The 27302-nt window shown below is 41.3% G+C and overlaps 2 protein-coding genes across 2 annotated transcripts in view; one reads left to right on the forward strand and one right to left on the reverse strand.

Annotated features, from left to right (window-relative positions):
* The first annotated feature begins 998 nt into the window (after positions 1 to 998).
* On the forward strand, positions 999 to 14457 carry LOC142195068 (kelch-like protein 23). Its single transcript, XM_075264585.1, has 3 exons — positions 999 to 2117; positions 5547 to 5958; positions 14092 to 14457. Exons 1-3 carry the CDS (start codon positions 1208 to 1210, stop codon positions 14408 to 14410), a joined length of 1641 nt encoding a protein of 546 aa, XP_075120686.1. The 5' UTR covers positions 999 to 1207; the 3' UTR covers positions 14411 to 14457.
* Positions 14458 to 24616: 10159 nt separating this feature from the next.
* CERS4 (ceramide synthase 4) overlaps positions 24617 to 27302 on the reverse strand; it is a 97635-nt gene continuing 94949 nt past the window's right edge. Inside the window, exons 10-11 of the mRNA XM_075283631.1 lie at positions 25824 to 25980; positions 24617 to 25506 (exon numbers count right to left, since the gene is read on the reverse strand). Coding sequence (XP_075139732.1) covers positions 25327 to 25506; positions 25824 to 25980 — 337 coding nt within the window. The 3' untranslated portion in view covers positions 24617 to 25326. The remainder of the gene's footprint in view (positions 25507 to 25823; positions 25981 to 27302) is intronic.

A 27302-nucleotide genomic window follows, 5' to 3' on the forward strand; every position in this document is an offset into this window, starting at 1 on the left:
GTAGGAAGATTATACTGTGTGGGGGCACATGAAAAATTAATGAGAATGGGCGGAGTAAACATAAAAGTGGGCGGAGCTAAGTTTGCCACGACATATTTTGTCCCTCTTTCGACTCTTCAAAAGTTGGGAGGTATGCTAATGCCAATGCTGTTTCCTATTTAACAGCGGAAGGTGTGACGTACATCACGACTGCAGATATCTTCATTTGCATGGGTGTCCAAATACTAAGTGGTAGACAGTATAGACTTAAAGGGGCTCTATCAGCAAAATTTTGCTGTATGAGCCCCACATATGCGTGAATAGCCTTTAAAAAGGCTATTCAGGCACCGCTAGTGTTATTTTAAACCCCGTCCCATTTTAAAATAAAACTATAAAAATATATAGGTAAATCATACTTGAACGTGCACCTTGGGCGGTGATGCACGATCCGACATCATCTTCTGGCACGCCTACCTCATCTTTCTTCGGGCTCTGTTTAAGTCCATTTCTGTCATTCTATGATGGATGATATCAATTAACTTTATAAAGGGTAATCTGAACTCTATGTATATGGACAAATTGTTATTGCATTTTTATTGATTCATTCATTTACAAATGTTAGAGTATGCTGTGAACCTAAGGCCACGGCTCTGTGACAGGATATTTGCAGCAAACTTGTGCATAGCAAAAACCAGGCATCAAACTGAGTTCTTTCTAGCAGAAATGGTTTAAGAATTGTGTTTGTAATCCTGTAATTTTAACCAGGAAATGGATCCAGGAAATAATTATGAATAGTTTAGTTTGGTGTTAGTAAATTATATAAACGCTAGATAACATAACATCCAAATGCCGTATTATTTGCTTATGAAATTCATCTATCGTATTCTAGTTCTAAGCTGGGGTGACTTCTGTGATCAAATGATTCTGTTCGAACATGAAAGACAGCAACAGAAGTTAGAAAAGCAAGTTATATTTGGAACAGCTGAGTATTGCATATTCTTACTTAGCTACAGCATCGATGTGTCTTCAGCTTTTACAAGATGTAGTGTTCTGAGAGCTTCCTTCTTCTACAGCAAAACTAGGACATGCATACCAGAAAACATTTTCAAGAAGCGGTCTTATTCCTGTGGATTGGATCAGTGAGTGCTGTGTATATTTGACATGAAAATAGCCTCTTTCTTTATCTATTACATTATAGTTATGTTCATTAGTGATCCTGTTCAGTAATATGCCATATACATCGCTATCAGAAATGGAAGCGGTGAATGAAGTTATTCTTGAAGTTGATAGAAAATTCTTCCATGTGGACAAATCTTTGTTGGCAGCAGAAAGTAGTTATTTCCAAATAATGTTTTTTGGAGCATTTAAAGAGAGCACTTTACATCAGATCCATCTCAAGGGGGTAAATAAGGAATGTTTTCAGACTCTATTGGACTTCATAAAAAATGGGAATATGGAACTAAACCAAGGAAACGTCACAGATCTTCTGGAAACGGCAGATTTTCTTGATTTGCGGCAAGCTAAGCAGTTCTGCATTGCATTCTTAATCCATGAATTAAAAGTATCTAACTGCTTGGGTATTATGTCCTATGCCCAGCAATATGGATATATAGATCTTTATGAATCTGCTGTTAATGTCGCAGTCACTCACTTATCTGAGCTTATGAATGACCGTGAAGATGAATTCAGTCAGTTGGATAAAGAAACTCTAGAAGTGTTGCTACAAAATGAGGATTTATATGTCTCGAGCGAAGACCTTGTGTTTGAAGCTATTATGAAATGGGTCATGATGGACACGATAAGAGAGAAGAATTTTGGAGAGTTAATAGCACTGGTGAGACCTGCGTTCCTCAGCCTCACTTTCCTTGATATTCTTGTCAAGCGAATTCAAAGAACACAAGGGCAAGACACTTATATTAGGCTTTTAGAAACCTTGAATAGTAACCCACCTGTTACATGGTGTACCATGGGTAAAGTAATGTCAACCAGTAGAACCTATGAGACTATATATGTCCTTGGTGGAAAACATGAAAAAGAAGAGCAAGAACTACACATCTATCTGCCTAGAACCAATACATGGAGAGCATGTCCCTCATTACAGCGTAAAAACCTCACCCAGTATGCAGTGGCCACAGTAGGTAACTCAATATATAATCACCATCATTTATATGTTTTATTATGTTTGATCGTCCACCTCAGGCAGAACAGAGGCAGCTATGGCGGCCGCCATAGTTTGACACCCGGCATCCGCAGTATTGTTAACCACTTCCCAACATCCGCCGTAATAGTGCGGTGGATGTCAGGAAGTGGTTAATAGGAGCAGTGCAATTCAGTCGTCTTTCTAGTGGTATATAATACTACCCATCTCTGAGGACATGAAAAGTTCACTTTAGGCTGAGGCTCCACATTGCAGAAACGCAGCTTTTTTGTTGCAGATTTTGCTGCGTTTTTTTTTTTTTTTTTTTCAGGCAAACCCAGGAGTGGATACAATAGAAATGGGAAATAAATAGGGATCTTTTATACTTCTACCTCCTGCTTAATCCACTCCTGGCTTTGGGTCAGAAAACCTCAGCAAAATCTGCAACAAAAAAGTTGCTTTTTTTTTATAGGCAGAACCCTACATTGCAGAAAGTGTTTTTGACTACTGTAGAAAAAACAGTGTTTTACAGAACCAACAAACTGAATGAAATGTAATCAATTTACTGCATCCTGAAAATGTGGAAGATGCTGCAATTTCTAAGGTGAGTGCACTTAAACTATGGTGGGATAATTCTAGCTGCGCAATCACCAGCATTTCCACATATAATCAATAGAGGGAGAAAGTGCAGGAACATGCATCAAAAGCTAGAAAAAAATAAATTAATGATTCAACGCAATTTTTTCCCACAGTGTTTTTTTTAGCTGCGTCTCGATTTTGGGCCTAATCCTTATCATCTGTACATCACACTATAAGGATAAAGCCTCACGTAGCGGCCACAGCAAAAAAGCACTGCCGGGAAAACTGCAGCGACATCGCATCATAGTGTGTCCTGCAGCACTTTTCACAGAAAGTCAGTAGAGGTTCCCTCTGCGGACTTTCTGCTTCCATTATACTTGTAGGGAAACCAATGGTGTTTCTGTAGGTATAATTGACATGCTGCAATTTCCAAAACTAGTATACTGTATATACTCACATACCACACACATCATACCATATATACCTACACAGTCATACATATACCAAATATACTCACACATATACATAATCCTAGCACATATACTTTACAGCAAATACATACTCGCACATAACTGTATACAAACATACAGTACTCACACAGTATACAAGACACAAACTATAAGCAAATGTACACATATATACATATTAAATATTATATTTTACCAAAAAAATACACACAAACTTGTCTGAAGTGAAGCTGTTACATTGCTGCAGACTTCTTCCTGTCCCCACACGCTACGATCTTGGGATGAGACACTGCTGTGAGGGGGAAGTCCTGGCTGCACTGACAGGATCTTATACACTGGTAGGTGCAACTGCTGCTGTATAGTGTCCGGAGGGTAAAGCAGCTGCCCCATGACTGTCTCCACATGGCTACTCCAAGTCATCTCTCTCCTCCCCTGACGAAAACACTAAGCCAGCCCAGGACAAGTTGCATGCATCTTGTTTTGTTTTTTTTTGTTTGTTTTTTTTTTTAAGCGGCCTGTCCTGGACTGGCTTAGTGTCTTTGACCAGACACAGAATACGAACTGCAGAATGCACTGCTAAGGGAACAGGGGTGGGAGACTTTCCCTGACGCTACGGCGGCTAGCTAGGCCCTGCCTGCGGGTGGTGCTCAGCTGTACCCAAGCTAGCCTTGACCCTGACAACTCCTGGCTCTCTAACACAAAGACCTAGCCGAAAGATAGGGGAAGAGCTAAAAAGAGCTAGAGACTGAGGATGCTAAGGTGGTCACCCCTAAAGAAACCAAGGTGCAGCTGCAGGCAAGACAAAAAGGATGGGATGTGCTGGACAACAGACACACAACACAATACACAACAAGAGAATGAGGAGAGGGATAGTGGAAGGGTGAGGAAAGGGTTAACACAGGACTGGGGAAAAAAAAAAACTGGAACCCAAAGTTCCTCACAAACACCAAGAAAGTGACAGACAACCAGAACTGAAGGACAGGGCAGAGTAGAAGTGTGGAGGGGAAAACCAGACTCACACACAAGGCAACACTCACACCGCTTCCAAGTTAGCTATAGATTCCACAAACAATCCTCCTCCCTGAGCCACGAATTCTTGTTGGTAACAATGAAAACCGGCAACTAGTGGAGCCAGCCCTCTTCCTTATACAGGCCCCAGAACCGTCTGATAGGATGATGGTAATGACCAACACCTGAGGCTCCATCCAAAGAACCTCAGGTATATTCTGAAGGCTGAAACTCTATGCACAAACAGATGGCTCAAAGGCAAGAAGACCACAGAACACCGGATCAAATCCCCACCAGAAACACACACAAATATTAAACAAGTATTCAGGTTGTGACACTTAGGTTACTCAAAATGCCGCCCCCGACATAATGCCGCCTGAGTCTATTGCCTCACCTCGCCTCATTAGAGGTGCGGTGCTGCAAGGATCATGAGGATAGCCCTTACAGATCTAGAGTATTTAGCTGTTAAAGATATAAGCCCTTTCAGTGTAGATGAAAATTAGAGTATACTAGCCAAGTAGGTAGTAAGAGACGGGGCGATACAGGCAGGCGTACAAGCCACGGGAGAACAGACTGTGCCAGCACTGTGACCAGGGGGCCCTAGAAGACGAGACCCACTTCCTGCTACACTGCACCAAATACTCAGCTGTGAGGGCCGTCTACTACCAAAGACTCTATGCCCACATCCCAGACTTCATATCTGCAGACGAGAAGAGGAAACTCTACATCCTACTGGGAGAAGAAGAGGCAACTGTGGAGATCGCTGCCCAATACGTGGCAAGCTGTCACCAAACAAGAGGAAGATAAGACTCCACGGACTATTATATTTATCCCAATACACCCGCTCCAACCCCACCCCCCCATATAGCAGTCACCAACGAAGAGGAAGATGAGACTCCATGGACTGTTATATTTATCCCAATACACCCGCCCCACCCCACCACCACCTTCAACCCCACCCCCCCATATAGCGGTCACCAACGAAGAGGAAGACGAGACTCCATGGACTGTTATAACCCAAACCACCCCCCCATACCCACCACCCACCCAACCCAACTCCCCCCCCCCCCCCCGCGCCCATTTTACTAGCTTTGGCAATGCCAAATACCTATTCGGACGTGCCAATAAAGCATTTTTGATTTGATTTGATTTGTAACACTGCATGACATACTCCAGAGGAACCACAGTGCTTCCGCCAACTTGGCTAGTATACTCTAAATTACATCAACAAGAAATGTGCTTATATCTTTGAAATGGCTGAACAAATTTGGATAAACAAAATGGCAAATTACTTAGGGTCACACAGCTTATCAGATGATGTATATCATTGGATTGTTCATACTCTGATATTGATACTTTGTTTTGGATGATTACAGGAAACCTGGTGATTGTGACTGGTGGATATTTCCGTGGAGATTTTGTATGGTACAGCATAGACTGGGTTCTCATTTATGATTCTTCAAGTAACTGTTGGAGAGATGGGCCACCTATGAAGATTTCCAGAAATTGCCATTGTGCTGTGGGCATAGGACTACACCTCTATGTTGTTGGCGGGAGCACAGATGAAGGTGTCGTTGCAGATGTAGAGAGGTTGGATTTAGCAGAGATGACCTGGGAGAGTCGGAGCCCTCTCATTAGACCTGTTGAAAGAGCAGCAGCTGTCAGTGTCGATTGCAAACTGTATGTTATATGTGGCCGTGATGAGAATGGTGATGTCTATAGTGGGATACAGATGCTGGACACTGACACGAATATGTGGAATGTAATTACTTATTCTCCTATGCCAAGGTACAGTATAAGATTTCTATTAATTCTCTGTAATTTTTTTGTGTGAATCATCCATATGAAGGACATTATACAATAGTATAAAATGAAACATAGGTTGTTAGTAGTAGAGCATTGCTATGTTTCATCAAAACGCCCCCTTCCTTTGACGTTGACAGGTGGCCACGCCCCTTAGTGCCCAAAACACCTCATGTCAACCCGCCCCATTACGCCCCTCTCCGTTGTGCGTTGACAGGTGTCCCCACCCATACACGCCCCTATCCGAACTACATAGGCATGTCTGGACAAGTCCCTCACACCCCTCCCTTCAGAGGGACCAGATGTGCGCATTACAGAGGTTGAGGAATGCGATGTGATCAAGAATTTAAATTTGATCCTGGGGTTGATAAGGTGTGAGACTTTTATATATAGATGTGCTGCTATAGGCTGGTTGAATTAGAATGATATTGACTGTGTTCGAGAATGTTAATTTGATCCAGGCCTGATAATGTGTGAGGCTTTTATATAAAGGTGTGTTGTTATAGGTTGCTGGAATTAGAATGATAAGGATGCATCTCTCCTATCGTTTATTAGGAGTATACAGAGACAAGGGCTGGTATGTCTTAGGGTGTTATAGTTTAGCCGGCTCCCTAGAGACTGATTGAATTAGAATGATGATGTCAATGTATTTTCAGAACGAGTTATTAGGTTGTATACGGATTAAACACAGTAAAACAGGCAATGTTTTAATAACTTTATTCACCAAATCCGAGTTACATTATATAATAAGATCTACAGGCTGCATAAAGACTTAAAGTAATATCAGGCGCTAATACATCGCACCAAACAATGAAGAGGCAAGATGCCCCTTCATTGAATCATCCAAAAATATTAGCTAAATCATCATAAATAGTATCTCATAGCCTGATATCATAAGACTATTGTATTACATTTAGCTATATGCAAAGAAATTCCAATACAGCATTCCAGCACAAACCAAGAATTCATCACAAACCGGAGTGTGTACCACATGCAGGCACTCCCCATATGGTTATCATTATCTTTCAACTAAAGTTTTAGCGGGAACCGACCGGTCTAAAGCTTAATGATTTATGACATAGTCACGGCGTCAGCCTGTCCATTCAAAAGATCAAAAACATATGGGTATTTCCAGGCCTTAAACACATCATGAGGCATACAGGTCTGTTTGTATATACAGGATGCATCGCAGTTAGATATAGCCGGTAACTTAGAGAGTACAAAACTTTCAACTAATTCATCATTATGGGCGCTTTTCTTATTAAACAAATCTAACACTTTCTTATAAGCGTCGCCCCTGGCTAAATGGTATAAAAAAAAAACAAGGTGTAGGCGCCACAAACAGTTGTTTTAAATGATTGTAATTGTCTATTTTGATAGATGTAGGTCTTACAATTCCTTTCTATAAACTCAACAAAGCTCCGAGGATACAGCTCAAAAGCCGGTGAAAACCCATAAGAGTCCAAAAATATAGCGACATCATGATACAATACAATTAACACCCAGTGGGAACTGCCTTTACGCGAATCATCCGTATTAACTATGTACGCCGCTGGTCTTTGTAGCACACGTTTGACCGGTAGAAAGTCACACGGGAATACGCCAAATATACGGTTCATATATGGGTCAGTTTTAGCGATAATTGTAAGTTGTAGACTATTCATTTCTGAAAATGGCAGCGGTTGTTTAATCAAAAATCGCATACGATTTCTCTGTGATTGTTAATTTCCACAATATTTGTATAAATAGAGTAAACTATCATATTCACTGTGTGGGGTGTTGGCACCTCGGCTCTAAGATTCCCTGTTTTAATGAGTGAAAAATGTCCGCCCGGTTCTTGATCCAGTGACAAATCAAATGCAAAAAATGTATAACCGTTTATAAATTCATCTCTGTCTATAGCCGAACCACTATCACTTCTCTGCTTGCCTGAAATATGGAGAAGGGCTGCATACTCCCTGACGGCAGAAGCCGTTTCAAAATCCGGTTGAAACGGTCTTGCGGGTATCTGCTGGCCGTCCAGGTAAAGCGACGCTTGATTCACATTATAGTGGTGGAAGCATAAAGGATTGCGGTTATACGATCCGCTAAAGGCCTCATTTTCAACAAAACCTATTATCACCGTTTTAGGCACTTGTCCAAGAAACAGGTTTTCTTGGTTCGTAAGACGCGTACCTGCGGGTAAACTTTGAGGCACACCCTATCGATCGGATACTTCGCCGTTGCCGATAGAAGGGCCTGACTGTGACCGATTCGGACAGCCGGCGATACCTGAACTCTCTTCACATACAGGCATGCTTGTAAGATTCGCAGCTTAAATTGTTCAGCATCCGCAGATGTCAGGCAAAAAGAGTCTTTATTTCTGGTGAGCTTAATTTTCAGATCGCTAAAACTGACCCATATATGAACCGTATATTTGCCAGCGTATTCCCATGTGACTTTCTACCGGTCGAACGTGTGCTACAAAGACCAGCGGCGTACATCGTTAATACGGATGATTCGCGTAAAGGCAGTTCCCACTGGGTGTTAATTGTATTGTATCATGATGTCGCTATATTTTTGGACTCTTATGGATTTTCACCGGCTTTTGAGCTGTATCCTTGAAGCTTTGTTGAGTTTATAGAAAGGAATTGTAAGACCTGCATCTATCAAAATAGACAATTACAATAATTTAAAACTACTGTCTGTGGGGGCTACACCTTGTTTTTTTTTAAATACCATTTAGCCAGGGGCGACGCTTATAAGAAAGTGTTAGATTTGTTTAATAAGAAAAGCGCCCATAATGATGAATTAGTTGAAAGTTTTGTACTCTCTAAGTTACCGGCTATATCTAACTGCGATGCATCCTGTATATACAAACAGACCTGTATGCCTCATGATGTGTTTAAGGCCTGGAAATACCCATATGTTTTTGCTCTTTTGAATGGACAGGCTGACGCCATGACTATGTCATAAATCATTAAGCTTTAGACCGGTCAGTCCCCGATAAAACTTTAGTTGAAAGATAATGATTAGAGTTGAGCGAGTACTGTTCGGATCAGCCGATCCGAACAGCACGCACGCATTGAAATGAATGGAAGCACCTGGTGCTTCCAGTTTGACGGCAGCTGGCCGCTTAACCCGGCTGCGTGCATTGATTTCAATGCGTGCATGCTGTTCGGATCGGCTGATCCAAACAGTACTCGCTCAACTCTAATAATGATAACCATATGGGGAGTGCCTGCATGTGGTACACACTCCGGTTTGTGATGAATTCTTGGTTTGTGTTGGAATGCTGTATTGGAATTTCTTTGCGTATAGCTAAATGTAATACAATAGTCTTATGATATCAGGCTATGAGATATTATTATTTATGATGATTTAGCTAATATTTTTGGATGATTCAATGAAGGGGCATCTCGCCCCTTCATTGTTTGGTGCGATGTATTAGCGCCTGATATTACTTTATTAAGTCTTTATGCAGCCTGTAGATGTTATTATATAATGTAACTCGGATTTGGTGAATAAAGTTATTAAAACATTGCCTGTTTTACTGTGTTTAATCCGTATACAACCTAATAACTCGTTCTGATAATACATTGACATCATCATTCTAATTCAATCAGTCTCTAGTGAGCTAAACTATAACACCCTAAGACATACCAGCCATTGTCTCTGTATACTCCTAATAAACGATAGGAGAGATGCATCCTTATCATTCTAATTCCAGCAACCTATCACAACACACCTTTATATAAAAGCCTCACACATTATCAGGCCTGGATCAAATTAACATTCTTGAACACAGTCAATATCATTCTAATTCAACCAGCCTATAGCAGCACATCTATATATAAAAGTCTCACACCTTATCAACACCAGGATTAAATTGAAATTCTTGATCACATCGCATTCCTCAACCTCTGTAATGCGCACATCTGGTCCCTCTGAAGGGAGGGGTGTGAGGGACTTGTCCAGACATGCCTATGTAGGGCGGATAGGGACGTGTATGGGTGGGGATACCTGTCAACGAACAAAGGAAAGGGGCGTAACGGGGCGGAAAGGGGCAGGTTGACATGAGGTGTTTTGGGCACTAAGGGGCGTGGCCACCTGTCAACATCAAAGGAAGGGGGCGTTTTGATGAAACATAGCATTGCTCTACTACTGTTGTTCATTTGTATTAAAAGCAGAACAAGCAAGCGTATCAGAGACAAACAAGTAACCTAATTATAATATAGTGTACACTAAAGAGCCAAATACAGTTCACAACTTCTTCTTTGGGTCAGAGATCTCCACTCCCAACACTTTTGTCTTAAGCCATAGTATCATACTTTTACTAATGGTTAATCTTTTCATTTATTTCACCACTGCAAAAGCAGAATCCAGATATAGTGTAATACTATACAACCTTGATACTACTACTCACAGTAGCTTTAAAAACAGAGCTCATCTTATTAAAATCATGCTGCCTGCCCAGGGTTCACCCATTCATCTTCTTCTGGGGCTATGTGTCAATCACTTGGATAAAAACAACCTGGTAGATGTGCCACCTAACCAATTTACTGTTAGACCACTCCCAAAGATTTTATCTAACTAGCCTCCACAGCAATGGTGTAACTAGGAATGGCGGGCCCAGTGGCGAACTTTCGACATGGAGCCCCCCCTCCTACCGACACCGAAGACCTCGACCGACCCCCACCTCCACATTCCTGCGCGCTCTATTATGTCCCTTAGTGGCCCCTGCACACAGTATTATTTCCCTCAGTGGCCCCTGCACACAGTGTTATGTCCCTCAGTGGCCCCTGCACGCAGTATTATACCCCACTGTGGACACCCATAAATAATTATTATACTCTGGGGTATTTTCAAACCCCAGAGTATAATAATCGGAGACCCAGGGGGAGAAAAACATAAAAAACTGCTGTTCCTTACCTGTCCCCCGGCTCCTATGCTGTCGGCATCCGCTGTCGGCCTTCTTCAATGACGTCGGATGTCACATGACCCGGGACGCAGGCCAGGGTCATGGGATGTCAGACGACTAGGCCTGAAGCCTGCCCGGATCGTGGAGAGGTAAGTAACAGTGTTTTTTTTTTTATGTTTCTTACCTCTCTCCGGCCTCCGATTATACTTGGGGGTCTGCAAAGACCCCCGAGTATAATAATACAGACTGGGACCAAAATCTTCAGAAGGTTTGGCAAGGAGAAGCGCTCACCCAATTGGATAACGATATGTTTATTAAGGCACGACGTGTTTCAGGCACTTAGGCCCTTTATCAAGTGCAATAAATCACCTTAAAAATAAGTACAACATAATAACATACAGACAAAAGGAACATCATCTAAAATTTAAGCAGTAGACAACAATTAAGCTGGTCAACAATGTAAAATCACACAAAGTTTTTCACAAAGTTTTTTTTTCACAAAAAACGTTTTGTATATATCTTATAAAAACCCTAAATCACAATATAAAATATAAATTTATAAAACTGTAATATGTTGCCATATGAATAAAAAAAAACCTGCATGGCCGTAATAACAATGCTAAAATAATAATATATCACTAGGAGGTAATCCCCACAAGTTCCTATGTGGCTTCTGTCTCTCGGGCTGCTAAATAATAGAGCCTGAACTCGGAACCACTAAGACTCCCAGCTGCTCTGGGAAGGTAAGCGATCTTCTTTCTATTAATGGATCTATGATTATAGAGCAGTTTCATATTATTATTGGTTGGACCTAATTCTTTAATTCTGTGGACTTTCACGTCCTATAGGAACTTGTGGGGATTACCTCCTAGTGATATATTATTATTTTAGCATTGTTATTACGGCCATGCAGGTTTTTTTTTATTCATATGGCAACATATTACAGTTTTATAAATTTATATTTTATATTGTGATTTAGGGTTCTTATAAGATATATACAAAACGTTTTTTGTGAAAAAAAACTTTGTGAAAAACTTTGTGTGATTTTACATTGTTGACCAGCTTAATTGTTGTCTACTGCTTAAATTTTAGATGATGTTCCTTTTGTCTGTATGTTATTATGTTGTACTTATTTTTAAGGTGATTTATTGCACTTGATAAAGGGCCTAAGTGCCTGAAACGCGTCGTGCCTTAATAAACATATCGTTATCCAATTGGGTGAGCGCTTCTCCTTGCCAAACCTTCTGAAGATTTTGGTCCCAGTCTGTTGATGCTTCTACGTCCCAGTGACGTTTCTTCCAGCTGCTTCCCTTTCGGTTTCTAACATCTTTTTAAATGTTGGGGTTGTTGTGCCCTCACAACCCCCTAAGGTGAGCGGCTTTCCATTTGCTTACCTTTACTCATACTTGTGCTGAATTTACTACACTAGGGTCGGCTCGGTGCCGTATTTTTCCTTTTATCTTGTTCAAGTATAATAATAGTCTTCGTGGGGCCCGCGGTGTCCCTTATTGATCCCGGCTCAGCCAGGATGGGTAAGTAAATAGGGCTCTCTACCGGCTGGAGTAACTCCAGTGGTAACGGCCTATAAAAAAACCACAAAAAACGCAGCGGTAGCGGCTGTCATCGGGCCCCCTAATGTCCTGGGCCCTGTGGCAGCCGCTTCCACTGCTACCATGGTAGTTACGCCCCTGCTCCGCAGTCTTTACCCTTTAATCCCCATAGTGGTTTGTGGTCTTTGCCATGGGTATACTACCACATTTGGAGTGGTTCAGGCAAAACTGGATATTCAGGTGCTACTAATCGTTTGTAGAAACACCCCCTGTTTTTGTTAATTACCATGGAAATCAGCCGCCTCCAAGCCCTCCTCCTCCTGCTTATTCACTTATCTGCTGAGAAACATGCTTTCTGGAGTTTTCTCATCTCACCCACCTTAGTAGTCTGGGTGAGATGAACACCCCCTGCATTACCTGGCCGGCCATCGGCTTACACTAAAAACATCTAGTGATAGAGTCGCTTTAAACAAATACTGAGGACAGAGCAGGTATAAATAGGTGGAGATTGCGAGGTATTGGCTGAGAAAACGCCCACAGGTGATCACGTTTGATTTACAGGTTGCATCTCCCTGGCATGCCGCAGCATGACATACATCAGCACAATGTGGTGGAAGAGCATGGAATGGGCAGTGGATACAAATACAACTTGTTGGCAATTCCCACTGGAAGGTGCAGGATGCCAGTCTTGTATAGTAAAATATTCACTAGAACCAACAATGTTGGGGGCTGACTCACTGAAGCAGTTACCTCTTTTTTCTGCCCCACCAGTATTCAAAGATTGCATGAAATCTGTGTGTCTGAGCTCAATCCGTATCATATCTCAAGATAGATATAAGCAATGATCCTAGAGTATATCAGGTATGATAGGAATGACAAAATGGCTGATAAGCAAAGATAGAGGAATTTTTTTCTATAATAGTTTATCCATGAAAAAAATATTAATTTGTTACTTTCATATATAAGTTATAACAGTAATAAATAATTTAAAACACTTTGGCCAGCTCCATCAGATACCTTCCAAGAGACTTGAAGAAGTTAAAGAGGACATTTCATGTCCTCGGGAAAATGCAGTTTTACATACCATTAGAAAGCCAACAGTGCGCCCCCCCAGTTCTAGTCTATGGACGATTAATGTCGGGGAGGGGGGGAGGCATTCCTTACAGCTTAGCGTCATGGCTTGGTGGTAAGGAACACCCCCTCTGACACTGAGAATACTTTCCTTCTTGGTGATGGCAACAAGGAAGAAGCCAACAAGTTGGTGAAGACAGTACTGTCTGGAGGGGCGTTGCTCGCAGCCCGGCTAGACTGTCAGAAACGTCCATCTGACAGTGAAGAGGTATCGGTAAATGCACCAATATCTCTTGCCCCGTGGCACATAACCGGAAAGCCAACAGTACGCTGAATTCAGCACACTGTTGGCTTTCTATCGGTATATAAAACTGCATGTGCACGAGGACATGAAAAGTCCTCTATAACAGGTATGCTATACTAGTTCGCTGCTTATCCTTTACTGTTCAGTCCCACTCATTACATACTATTTCTGTTTGGTTAATGTCAGGTAACTATAGGTGTCCTATGAAATTATACAGTACAGTGTAATCATGAATGAAATTATTACTATATATACCACTACTATTAAGTATGAAATTAAATTCTATTTTGAAGGTATGACCTGTGCGCTACAGTACTTAATGGAATACTATATACCATTGGTGGAAAGGCTCTGCGCTTTGATTTTCGCACTGAAAAGTGGTCAGTCATTGAAGAAGAAAGCCTTAACTGCAAGTTCTTTATGGGATGTTGTTCTGCAAATGGCCGAATTTACTTACTTGGACAGAGAAGAGCTAGGATAACTCAAGATATTCCCAATGTTGTTTTATTTGATCCATATCTGGATATTTGTCAGATAACAGATGTAAAGCTCCCCTGTCCATTGCCTATAAGAGGTTGTGTAAGCTTGAAACACTGTGATGTTTGGCCTTAAAGGGGTTATCCAGCTATCAAAAATTATATGTAAATACATCAGTACAACAGTGCTAAATAGTCAGTGTTCCTTTGTGCATCCATTGCTTGGCTTTATTTTACTTGCTGATCCTCGTATCGCTGTTATTTAAATGCAGTGAATCTGAGGACAAACTACATTTCTCTTGATTCATCTGCCTGATCTCACTCTATATGTACCTTCCCTACTCCACTCTCCCCTGGAATGAAATCACTGGTAATGAATCACTCCCATATCCAAGGTCACGTGCTGTGATGTCTTGTTTGCTGGCTTGAATTGCTCAAAAAGAGAGGTAGTGAACTTGCAAACTAAATGTAATTTTGAGGTAATTGACATGAAAATAAATCAGATAACCAGGGCTGCATTTAAACAGGATATATATTAGGAATTGTTTTCTATTGATGCATCCTGCTATTTGGCCCATATTCTTTAAAAACGGGATAATCCCTTTAAGAAGAAAATACAGTAAAATGTATTTTCCATCACTGACCTTTGTGACATGTTCACATTTGTAAAACCTGTGATTTCAGACCACCACTAATATATAGAATGAAAGGATCTATAGATCACCTAAACCACTTTGCTGCTGCTCAGAGATACCTAAAAATAATGTACCCAGATAGAAATAATTACTGCAAAACCTGGTATTTAGTTATGTCTCATGTAGAAATGTGTGGCCTAACTAGGCAAGAGGACCTAAAAGTGCTCCCCCTACTCTATAAAAGGCTCTTACGGGCTACTGTTGAATAGTATACCTCTTGATGTGAAATTGAATATGTCAGGGAGGTATGCCTCCCAATCAACAAAGATATTTTTCCCAGTTGCTAGGCTTTAAGAGAGGTATACATCAAGGGACTGAGATAAGTAGGATGTTTACTTTGATGAATTGACTGCCTTCTTCGAGGGGACATTTCTAGCCACATACAGTGGAGAAAAGATGTATTTAGTCAGCCACCAATTGTTCAAGTTCTCCCACTTAAAAAAGATAAGAGGCCTGTAACTGACATCATAGGTAGACCTCAACTATGAGAGACAAAATGAGAAAACAAATCCAAAAAAATAAAATTTCTGATTTTGAAAGAATTTATTTGCAAATTATGGTGGTAAATAAGTATCTGGTCACCTACAAACAAGCAAGATTTCTGGCTCTCACAGACCTGTAACTTCTTCTTTTCGAGGCTTCTCTGTCCTCCACTTATTACCTGTAATAATGGCGCCTGTTTATAAAAGACACCTGTCCACAACCTCAAACAGTCAGACTCCAAACTCCACTATGGTGAAGACCAAAGAGCTGTCGAAGGACACTAGAAACAAAACTGAAGCCCTGCACCAGGCTGGGAAGACTGGATCTGCAATAGACAAGCAGCTGTGAAGAAATCCACTGTGGGAACAATAATTAGAAAATGGAAGACATCCCTCGATCTGGGGCTCCATGCAAGATCTCACCCTGTGGGGTAAAATGATAATAAGAACGGTGAGCCAATATCCCAGGATCAAACGGGATCTAGTGAATAACCTGCAGAGAACTAAGACCAACGTAACAAAGCCTACCATCAGTAACACACTACGCCGCCAGAGACTCAGATCCTGCAGTGCCAGACATGTCCCCCTGCTTAAGCCAGTACATGTCTGGGCCCGTCTGAAGTTTGCTAAAGAGCATTTGGATCATCCAGAAGAGTATAGAAAGAATGTCATATGGTCAGATGAAACCAAAGTAGAACTGTTTGGTAGAAACAAAACTCGTTGTGTTTGGAGAAGAAAGAATGCTAAGATGCATCCAAAGAACACCATACCTACTGTGAAGCATGGGGGTGGCAACATCATGCTTTGGGGCTGTTTCTCTGCAAAGGGACCAGGATGACTGATCCGTATACATGAAAGAATGAATGGGGTCATGTATCGTGAGATTTTGAGTGCAAACCTCCTTCTATCAGCAAGAGCATTGAAGATGAAGATAGTTCCAACGCAGGAGTGGCTTTGTAAGAAGCATTTCAAGGTACTGGAGTGGCCTAGCCAATCTCCAGAGTTAACCCTATAGAAAACCTTTGGAGGGAGTTGAAAATCCGTGTTGCCCAGCGATAACCCCAAAACATCACTGCTCTAGAGGAGGTATGCATGGAGGAATGGGCCAATGTACCAGCAACAGTGTGTGCCAACCTTGTGAAGACTTAAAGAAAACGATTGACCTCTGTTATTGCCAACAAAGGATACAGTGTTGGCCAAAAGTATTGGCACACCTGCAATTCTGTCAGATAATACTCATTTTCTTCCAGAAAATGATTGCAATCACAAATTCTTTGGTATTATTATCTTCATTTAATTTGTCTTCAATGGAAAACCACTAAAAGAATTGTCAAAAAGCCAAATTGGATATAATTCCATACCAAACATAAAAAGGGGGTGGTCAAAAGTATTGGCACTGTTTGAAAAATCATGTGATGCTTCTCTAATTTGTGTAATTAACAGCACCTGTTACTTACCTGAGACACCTAACAGGTGGAGGCAATAACTATATCACACTTGCAGCCAGTTGAAATGGATTAAAGTTGACTCAACCTCTGTCCTGTGTCCTTGTGTGTACCACATTGAGCATGGAGAAAAGAAAGAAGACCAAAAAACTGTCTGAAGACTTGAGAAGCAAAATTGTGAGGAAGCATGAGCAATCTCAAGGCTATAAGTCCACCTCGAAAGACCTGAATGTTCCTGTGTCTACCGTGCGCAGTGTCATCGAGAAGTTTAACCCCTTAGCGACCCTTGACGTAACTGTACGTCATGGGTCGCATGGGGATGTATAGAGCGAGCTCACACGCTGAGTTCGCTCCATACACGGCAGATGCCGGCTGTATAATACAGCCAGGACCTGCCAATAACAGCAGCGGTCGGTGCCCGAGCCGATCGCTGCTGTTAACCCTTTACACACTGCGGTCAAACGCGACCGCAGCGTGTAAACAGCGCAGGCGGCATGGGCGCCGCCATGTTTCCCTGATCGCCGCCCTCCTGAACGTCACATGAGGGCGGTGATCGGTTGCTATGACAGCCGGAAGCCTATTGAAGGCTTCCAGGCTTGTCTCTGCCCGAGATCTATTAGACGATGCCAGAGGCATCGTCTAATAGAAGTGCTGGGATTCTGCTATTCACTGCAGTACTGTAGTATTGCAGTGAATAGTATGAGCGATCAGACCCCCTAGGTTTCAAGGTACCTAAGGGGTCTGATCATAAATGTAACAGAAGAAAAAAAAAGTTTTTAAAAGTATTAAAAAAATAAAAAAAATATAAAAGTTCAAATCACCCCCCTTTCCCTAGATTAGCTATAAAAGTAATTAAAGAACATTAAACATAAACATATTAGGTATCCCCGCGCTCCAAAATGCCCGAACTATTAGAATATTAAAACATTTATCCCGTACTGCGAACGGCGTAGCGGCAAAAAAAATAAAAACAGCCAAAAAGCGTTTTTTTCAACACTTTGCCTCCTATAAAAAATTGAATAAAAAGTGATCAAACCATCAGATCTTTCCCCAAATGGTATCAATAGAAACGTCATCTTGTCCCGCATAAAAAGACACCACAACCAGCTCCATACATGGAAATATGAAAAAGTTACAGGTGTTAGAACATGATGACACAAATTTTTTTTTCTATTTTGCAAAGTTTATCATTTTTTTAAAAGTATCAAAACATTTCAAATACTATATAAATTTGGTATCACCGCGTTCGTACTGACACGTAGAACACAGGTAACATGTCATTTGTACCAAACAGTGAACGCTGTAAAAATTAAACCCATAAGAAAATGGCGCAAATGCATTTTTTCTCCAATTGCACCTCATTCTGAATTTTTTTCCAGCTTCCCAGTACATTGCACAGCATATTGAATGGTGCCATTACAAAGTACAATTTGTCCCGCAAACAATAAGCCATCATGTGACTCTGTGAACTGAAAAATGAAAAAGTTATGGCTCTTGAAATGTGAGGAGGGAAAAACGAAAATGCGAAACCAAAATATGGCCTGGTCCTTAAGGGGTTAAAGCCCATGGCACTGTGACTAACCTCCCTAGATGTGGACGGAAAAGAAAAATTGACGAGTGATAACAACGCAAGATTGTGCAGATGGTGGATAAAGAACCTCAACTAACATCCAAACAAGTTTAAGCTGCCCTGCAGTCCGAGGGTACAACAGTGTCAACCCGTACTATCCGTCGGCGTCTGAATGAAAAGGGACTGTATGGTAGGATACCCAGGAAGACCCCACTTCTTACCCAGAGACATCAAAAAGCCAGTCTGGAGTTTGCCAAAACTTACCTGAGAAAGCCAAAAACGTTTTGGAAGAATGTTCTCTGGTCAGATGAGACAAAAGTAGAGCTTTTTGGGAAAAGGCATCAACATAGAGTTTACAGGAAAAAAAAAAGAGGCCTTCAAAGAAAAGAACACGGTCCCTACAGTCAAACATGGCGGAGGTTCCCTGATGTTTTGGGGTTGCTTTGCTGCCTCTGGCACTGGACTGCTTGACCGTGTGCATGGCATTATGAAGTCTGAAGACTACCAACAAATTCTGCAGCATAATGTAGGGCCCAGTGTGAGAAAGCTGGGTCTCCCTCAGAGGTCATGGGTCTTCCAGCAGGACAATGACCCAAAACAACTTCAAAAAGCACTAGAAAATGGTTTGAGAGAAAGCACTGGAGACCTCTAAAGTGGCAGCAATGAGTCCAGACCTGAATCCCATAGAACACCTGTGGAGAGATCTCAAAATGGCAGTTTGGAGAAGGCACCCTTCAAATCTCAGGGACCTGGAGCAGTTTGCCAAAGAAGAATGGTCTAAAATTCCAGCAGAGCATTGTAAGAAACTCATTGATGGTTACCAGAAGCGATTGTTCGCAGTTACTTTGTCTAAAGGTTGTGTTACCAAGTATTAGGCTGAGGGTGCCAATACTTTTGTCCGGCCCATTTTTGGAATTTTGTGTAAAATGATCAATGATTTGACTTTTTTTCCATTCTCTTTTGTGTTTTTTCATTGCAAGCAAAATAAATGAAGATATTAATACCAAAGAGTTTGTGCTTGCAATCATTTTTTGGAATAAAATGAGTATTATCTGACAGAATTGCAGTGGTGCCAATACTTTTGGCCAACACTGTACATAAACTATTGAGATGAACTTTTTGTTTTTGACCAAATACTTATTTTCCACCATAATTTGCAAATAAATTCTTTCCAAATCAGACAATGTGATTTTCTGGATTTGTTTTCTCATTTTGTCTCTAAGGCTGCATTCACACGGAGTAAACGCTGGCGTTTTTTGTGTGTTTTTTGCACATAGCGCCGCGTTTACGCCGCGTAGCGTCGCATTAACGCCGCGTATACGCCGCGTTAACGCCGCGCTATTTAGCGGTGGCGTTGCCCGGCGTTAACGCGGCGTATACGCGACGTTAACGCGACGCTACGCGGCGTAAACGCGGCGCTATGTGCAAAAAACACACAAAAAACGCCAGCGTTTACTCCGTGTGAATGCAGCCTAATAGTTGAGGTCTCCCCATGATGTCAATTACAGGCCTCTCTCATCTATTTAAGTGAGAGAACTTGCACAATTGTTGTTACAGTGTCCAGGGCCGCACCTCTAATGAGGCAAGGTGAGGCGGTGGCGCCATGCCGGAGGGGGCGGCAGCCACGGCAATTAGATTTTTTTTTTTTTTACTTTTTTCCCCCCTAAACTAGCACAGTAGAGGGCCGCTCTGAAAACAAACCGAGCAGCCCTCTCCTGCGCTGGTGTAGACCTCTGCGTCTCAGACGCAGATGTCTTATTGCCGGCTGAAAAGGGCCAGTGGCAGCAGCGGGGAGGTCGGTAAGTTACATACTTGTTTTATGATAGGCCACTACTTGCTGGAGTATTCTCAGCATGTAGTGGACTATTTACCTACTTCCCCGAGTCTGCTCATAGACGCTTCCCCTTCTGCTATAGGACGCAGAGGGCGGCCGCGAGCAAGCCCAGGCTGCGAACCCCAACTACCGCTATTATTATACTCAGGGGCCTTTTCAGACCCTCGAGTATAATAATTGGAGCCCAAGGGGAGGTGAGGGAACATAATAAACAGTGTTACTCACCTCTCCAGGATCCGATATTAATCCTAGCAGGCTTTGGGCCCGTACGGTAATGTCCCAGACATCACGTGGTCTGGAATATTACCATACAGGCTCGAAGCCTGTGCTAGCAGTACCATACAAGCCCGAAGCCTGTACTACCAGTAACAGCCATATATATGGGTTGGGTGCGTGGAGAAGTGAGAAGTCTGTGTTGCAAACTTTACAGAGTCAAGTCACAGGTGGAAGAAGTGGTCATGGCGGTCCAAAGTGAAGAGCCGGGAAATGTGGGAAGACGTCTTCTGTAAGTATTACTGCACAAAATATTTCTGCATTGTATTCCCTGTAATGTTGCAGTAGCAACCCCCCTCCCTGCTGCCTGAGGTGGACAATCAAAAGATTAAACTCCCCCCCAGTATTCAGTCTGGGGAGAGGGGCATCTTTTGATCCTCCACCTCAGGCAGCAGAGAGGCTAGGTTCTCGACTGACAATGTCTATTATGTGCATTGACAGCTAGTGTAAGCTTTGTTTGCAGTGGTGTTGTAAGAAAACTGGGTGCTTTGGGACTCTATTGGGCTCAGTCTGTCTCATATAGGGCTGACAATCTACATTTCCTAACAGTATGTCTTTGGAGTGTGGGAAGAAATCAATGCAAACATGGGGAGAACAAACAAATCCTGTGAGACAGCAGTGCTAACCATTGAGCCACCATACTGCCCACATTATTCTAGCTTTTGCTGTGGGGTGATACACTGCTCCAACTGCTGGTGTGATGATGTACGGAGCTATTGCATACGATTGTTGGTCATCCCTAGTAGTGATCCAAAGGACACTAACTAGCTCAGTGCTATGTGCATCCTCCATATTGGCATGGCTTCCAATTGGCACTTTTTAGCAGGATAATGCTCGCCCACACACAGCAAGTTTCAAAGGAATGTCTCTCAGCATTTCTTTGGTCTGTCTGGTCTCCAGATGTATTGCCAATCAAGCACTTATGGGTCGTCACCTTTGGCAACCTATGAGTGCACAAGCTCTACAGGCCCAGCATGTCCAACCGTATCTCATCTTGTATCCTGGCTTATCTTTTCTCTCTAATGTTGTAATTACATACATACAGTCCTGCTCAAAAGTTTTAAGCAGCTATGGCAAAATGCTGCAATGCTAATCTAGTTTAGTGTTAATAGTTTGTTTTTGACAATTAGCAAAATAAAGCGAATGAGCAAGAGAGAAATCTAGTTTAAATCAATATTTAGTATGACCACCTTTAGGAGGAATAGTCATGGAAGTGATGATATGGCCTCCAAAGAGCCTAAATCTCAACATCATCAGGTTTACCTGGGGTTACATAGAGAAACGGAAAGAACTACATTCACAGATCTGTGGTTAGTTGTTTGGAACAACTTCCCTGCCCATTTGAGTTGTGCAAAAGGAGTTTAAGCATTTCATAGAGCCTAGATATGAGTGGTGGTCCAAGATCATAGACCTTACCATTGTGATTTTAATGTCACATGGTTCTCCTGGCTGCATGGATCTACAGCTAACTGCTGGAACGTTCCTGTAAATTTTCTATTTGAAGCAATGACAAGTACAGGTACATCCCACAACTTGAGGTAAATGCATGAAAGTGCTAACTAATGGGATGCATCCCAGCAATTACAGTATAACACATGTGACTGTGAGGACTTTGTGGCAGCATGCTTATGGTATGTTCACATGGTGGAAAATGAAGAAAAATTTCTCTCCACTTTCCGCTACTATATTTGGCCGTGGGATTGCCACAATGGAATGCCTCTGCCCTATCTCTGGATGAATGGCCTAATCAGCCGAACCACAGAAGACTCCCGAACCACGGAATTCATAGCAAGATTGAGCAGGACACAATTTGCCTTCCAAAACAAAAGAGGGAAGATTTGGAGTGAAATCAGCATATTTGGGAGTGACAGATTTCATGGCAGATTCCTACCTAGAAACATACCCTTTAGGCTGTATTCAGTCCACGTTTTTTTACATGTTTAACAGAGGCAAAAATGCAAACAGATGGCCATCCATTTGACCCCATTGGCATTTAAAGGATTCTGCAATAATAATTCCCACATCAGCGCAGCTCCGCAGCTAGATGGGCTTACCGATATGTATTTATGGCAGCCTAGGGTCTGATCAGTGACCCCAGACTCCCAGGCCCCCAATACCTGATTGATCCTGCCAAGATGGGAGGAAGTCAGTCTAATTCCTCGTTCACATCTGCGTTGGTATTCCATCTGGGGGAAAGTCCACATAGGGACCACCCAATCGGAATACCAAACGCAGTTGCAAGTGCTGTGTCTTAAAAGCACACAGACCCCATAGACTATAATGGGGTCCGTGTGCTTGTCGAGCGCTGCCCGCACGAATCATGAGGAAAGGAAAGTAGATTGTGAACTACTTTCCTGTCTGCATAATCTGTGCAGAGATCCGGGTATTTGTGCAGGGTGTTTCTAGGTGATTGGGTGCGAAGCTCTTCCGAAACCCTTGCACAGGGCCCACCAGCTAGTAGCAGTTCCCATCTAGAGGTACACTGGTCCGAGTTGAACTTGATGTGCCATTATTGCAAAGAGCCACAATAAACATTAGGCTATTTTATATAACAAGCAGGAGCAACTAAAATGCAGCAAAGTAGGAATGCTTTCAAAATATAAGATTTACTAATAATTTATTTTATTACTTGACAGAAATAAAGTGAATTAAATAAAAGAGAAATCTAAATCAAATCAATATTTGGTGTGACCAAGTTCTTTGGAGAAGAAATCTAAGAAGTGATGATGTTATGGTTGAGTTCCTGGAGCAACTATCAGACAATAGCCAGATCTGTCTCATAACAGAGCAGTAGATCAAGCTGTTTAAATCCTATACAGTGCTGAGAGATAGACCCATACACCCAAATGCCTTCACCAGCACCAGCTGCAAGGCCAGGTGGACCTTACTGAGTTTGGGGTCCAAGTTTTCACCACTAGAAACCATACAAGAATTAAATGCTCCACTAACTAAAATTAAAAAATGAACCCTCGATTAACTTATAGAATCAGGAGATTAGATTCAGGAGAATAAATGTCAAGGTTAATAGTCCATAACAGGGGGTCATGTCAGAGGCAGAATCAGCAGACGCACAGATATCCAGTTTAAAGCCAAGGTTCAGTTTTTAGAGGTCATGTCAGTAACAAGCTAATTATTATCAGAAAGAAGCCAAGAGTTTGAATAAAGCTGTTACACACAATCAGGGTACAGAGCCAAACTAGAGTACAACTGAATTAGCAGGCACCTGATTCAAGAGGAATGGGGTTTATGTATGTCTCCTCAACTGCTAACTGGTAAGCTCAGAGAACCTCTGACACTGCAGAAGCTTCTCAGGTCGGCCAAGAAATAGCAGCTGAACTGAGATGATATGAACTGACAGATGATAAGGCCCCCACAGAGCCCTGATGTCAATATCATTGAGTCTGTCTGATATTACATGAAGGCACGGAAGGATTTGAGCAAGCCTACATACACTGAAGATCTGTGTTAGTTCTTTAAGATGATGGAACAGCCCCCCCCCACACTGAGATCCTTCAAAAACTGTGTGTAAGTATATCTAGAGGAATTGATGCCATTTTGGTGGTCACACCAAACATTGATTTCATTTTAATTTAACTTTTGTTCATTCACTTAATTTTGCTACTTTGCAGCATTTTTACACACAGTAGTTTTGCACAGTACTATGTATCATTTTTAAACTGTACACTGTTATATGACAAACTACTAAAATTTTCCTTCAAGAATTAATTTAAAGCAGTTTCATGCAACAAAATAACTTGAATCAGAAAACAGGAGCAGTCTAGGTTTAATCATAAGGCTTTTATTTCCTTCTTCTGTTGTCCCTACTGCCCTAAAAATCACGTTTGTGCACAATCAGTTTTAATTGTGATAACAATTATAATGATAACTATTCTTTATCTATTCTTTATCACAGGTTTGCATCAATACTTTTCAATCTGACATTGTAATTGTATTTCCTTGGTTTACAAAAAAAACTTATAACATATGCCTAAAATTATGTATATTGTAGAAGAATGTAACATTTTAACAAAATAATGGTCTGTGTTCCTAAACCAATCAGCATCTTGGTAAAACATATAAACTCAAGAGGTTATTTATAAACTAAGGAAAAAACAATTGGAATATAGCATTATGTGGAGGAAATGCAGCTTTTTTTGTTGCCGATTTTGCTGCGTTTTTTTTTCAACCAAAGCCAAGAGTGGCTACAAAAGGAATGGGAATTATATAGGAAGCTCATATTCTTCTACCTTCTGCTCAATCCACTCCTGGCTTTGGCTCAAAAACCACAGCAAAATTTGCAACCAAAGAAGCTGCGTTTCCGCAACGTGGGGCCTTAGCCTTACATATAGTTAAAAATACTATCCAGTCCTGTAAAACTGGTTATTCTTAGGACTGGCAACCAATGTTACATGAGGTTTGGGGTCAGCATCACCTCAGCTGCATTCTATTTCATGTTTGGTGATGGTGAATAGAGTCAAATCTTTACCAATCTTATATTTTGAAAAAAATAGATTTAACTTACTCTAGGTTGGAATGTAAGTATAAGCCTTGCAGCATAAAAGGTAATGGGACTAAGCATTGTAAGTAGATCTCCATACTATATAAATTTAATACTTACAGTACATTGTTGTATAATAGGTAGGGTCTATGTAGCAAGTAGAGTATGTATCAAGCAGCCAGGCCACAATGTGTGAAGAGTAATTTCAATGGAAACAAGATAAAACTTTGAGTAGTTGTCCACCAGTAGTTAAAGTTAGCTAGTCTTTGAATGTCCATTATTTATTTTGCCCACACCAGTGTCTACAGTCTTTTGAGAAACACTGTTATTGTTACTAATCCAGTAGCCACTTTTGGTTTCTGTCTCCGATGGTCTAATGTTTTCTTCTCCACTCTCGTCACTTTCTTCTACATCACTACGTACATCGCTGCCAATCTGGATTACAAAATGTTTAATCAGGGAAAAAAATATTAAGATTAAATGGATTAAAAGTAGAGTTACACTTTCTTCCTCATTGTTCACATTCTAAAAATTTCTTAGCATCTTTTCATTGAGTGAGATACCTGAGGCCTAGTCATACTTCAACCTTTTAACCAGAGGAATAAGTTCATTTATTTTTCTTTATTTACTATGGTTGAGCCAGAAACCTCGATTTTTATCATGTACATTGTATAAATATGTCAGAGAATTAACTCCACAAGTAGTTAGATATAATGACAGGACGTTCATAAAACATGGAATAATGCTCTTACCGTGCCAGTAAATGTGAATCTGTATATCATTCGAAAAATCATGTAGGCCCATAAAAAATGAAGTATTTGTAGAGTCAATAGAAGGGCATTGAAAAAATAATATCCAAAGAAAGGTTGGAATTTTACCATAGAGGAATAATATGTACTATAGATGATCCTAAAACAAAACAAAACAAAAATAAAGACCTTATAGAAGGATGGTTACAAAATATTACCAGTGACATCTGCTGACATGCTGGACTGTTATCATTAATATTTGCATCGATTCCCAAAAATTTTATTTGTGTAAAAATGTCTCCATTGCTACAGACACAAGAAAGGAAGAATCTCCAGCACAGTTGAACAAGTCCACTTTATTATCAAAGTATATAATATCCACAGAAATCCTTGTCAATTTTGACACAGGGGTGGTGACAGCAACTACGGGTTTCAGACGCCACTTGCATCCTTAATTAAGGCAATATATATTAACCTCTTCCTGGCATCCGCCATTACTATCACGGTGGATGTTGAGTATTTAAATATGGAGGTCACTCAGAAGTAATCTTAAGCAAAGACCCGACGCTAATGCCGTGATGATGGCGTCGGTCAGCCATTTTGCCGCCACTGCCATTTTCTTGAAGATCCATTTCCATTACAGCTGGGAGCCTATTGAAGGCTCTATGCAGCCAGTAATAGAAGTGCCAGTGTTTTGCAATGCATTGCATTAATGTTCAGACCCCATGGGGTCCAAGAGCCCTGACCAATATGGGGTCTATCAAAATGCAACATAAACAAAAGCAAAAAAATAATAATATATATATATATATATATATATATATATATATATATATTATATTGAATCACTCCCCTTTCCCTAAAACATATATAAGAGTTAAAACATGCTGTGAAGCACATACACTTTAGGTATAATGCAAAAATCCGTTGGCCATTTATTACTTATTGTAAGCAGTGGGGAGTGCTTTTTATTCTGCTCCATCACTGTGGCTAAGGGGTTTTTGTATTATACCTTTCATTTGGCATGCAGGTTAACTCAGGTTCCTACTTGGAAGGGTGTCATGCTGCCTCACATGGTGTGTGTTTACACATCATGTGACTGGAGAGTGCGCATATCTTTTTCCTTCTGAGAAGGGACTGGGATGCTTCACTTGCTGGAGTATGTTTACTCCTCCTGTCCTATGTTACTCTGATTAAAGAGGCAAGTCTGAAATGCACAGGTGAACCACTCCTGTGTCACACTGTCGATGTGGATTTCTGTGGATCTTATATGCTTTTATAATAAAATAGACGTGTTTTACGTCTATAGACTATAATGGGGTCCGTGTGCTTTCCACACGGTCTCCGCATGGAACATGCGGACAAAAAAGTAGTTCACGATCTACTTTCCTGTCTGCATGACTTGTGCGGAGACTGTGCAGAAAGCACACGGACCCCGTTATAGTCTATGGGGTCCGTGTGCTTTCACTGCACACCATTTTC

Source organism: Leptodactylus fuscus, chromosome 1, assembly GCF_031893055.1.
Source record: "Leptodactylus fuscus isolate aLepFus1 chromosome 1, aLepFus1.hap2, whole genome shotgun sequence".
Classification (NCBI taxonomy): domain Eukaryota; kingdom Metazoa; phylum Chordata; class Amphibia; order Anura; family Leptodactylidae; genus Leptodactylus; species Leptodactylus fuscus.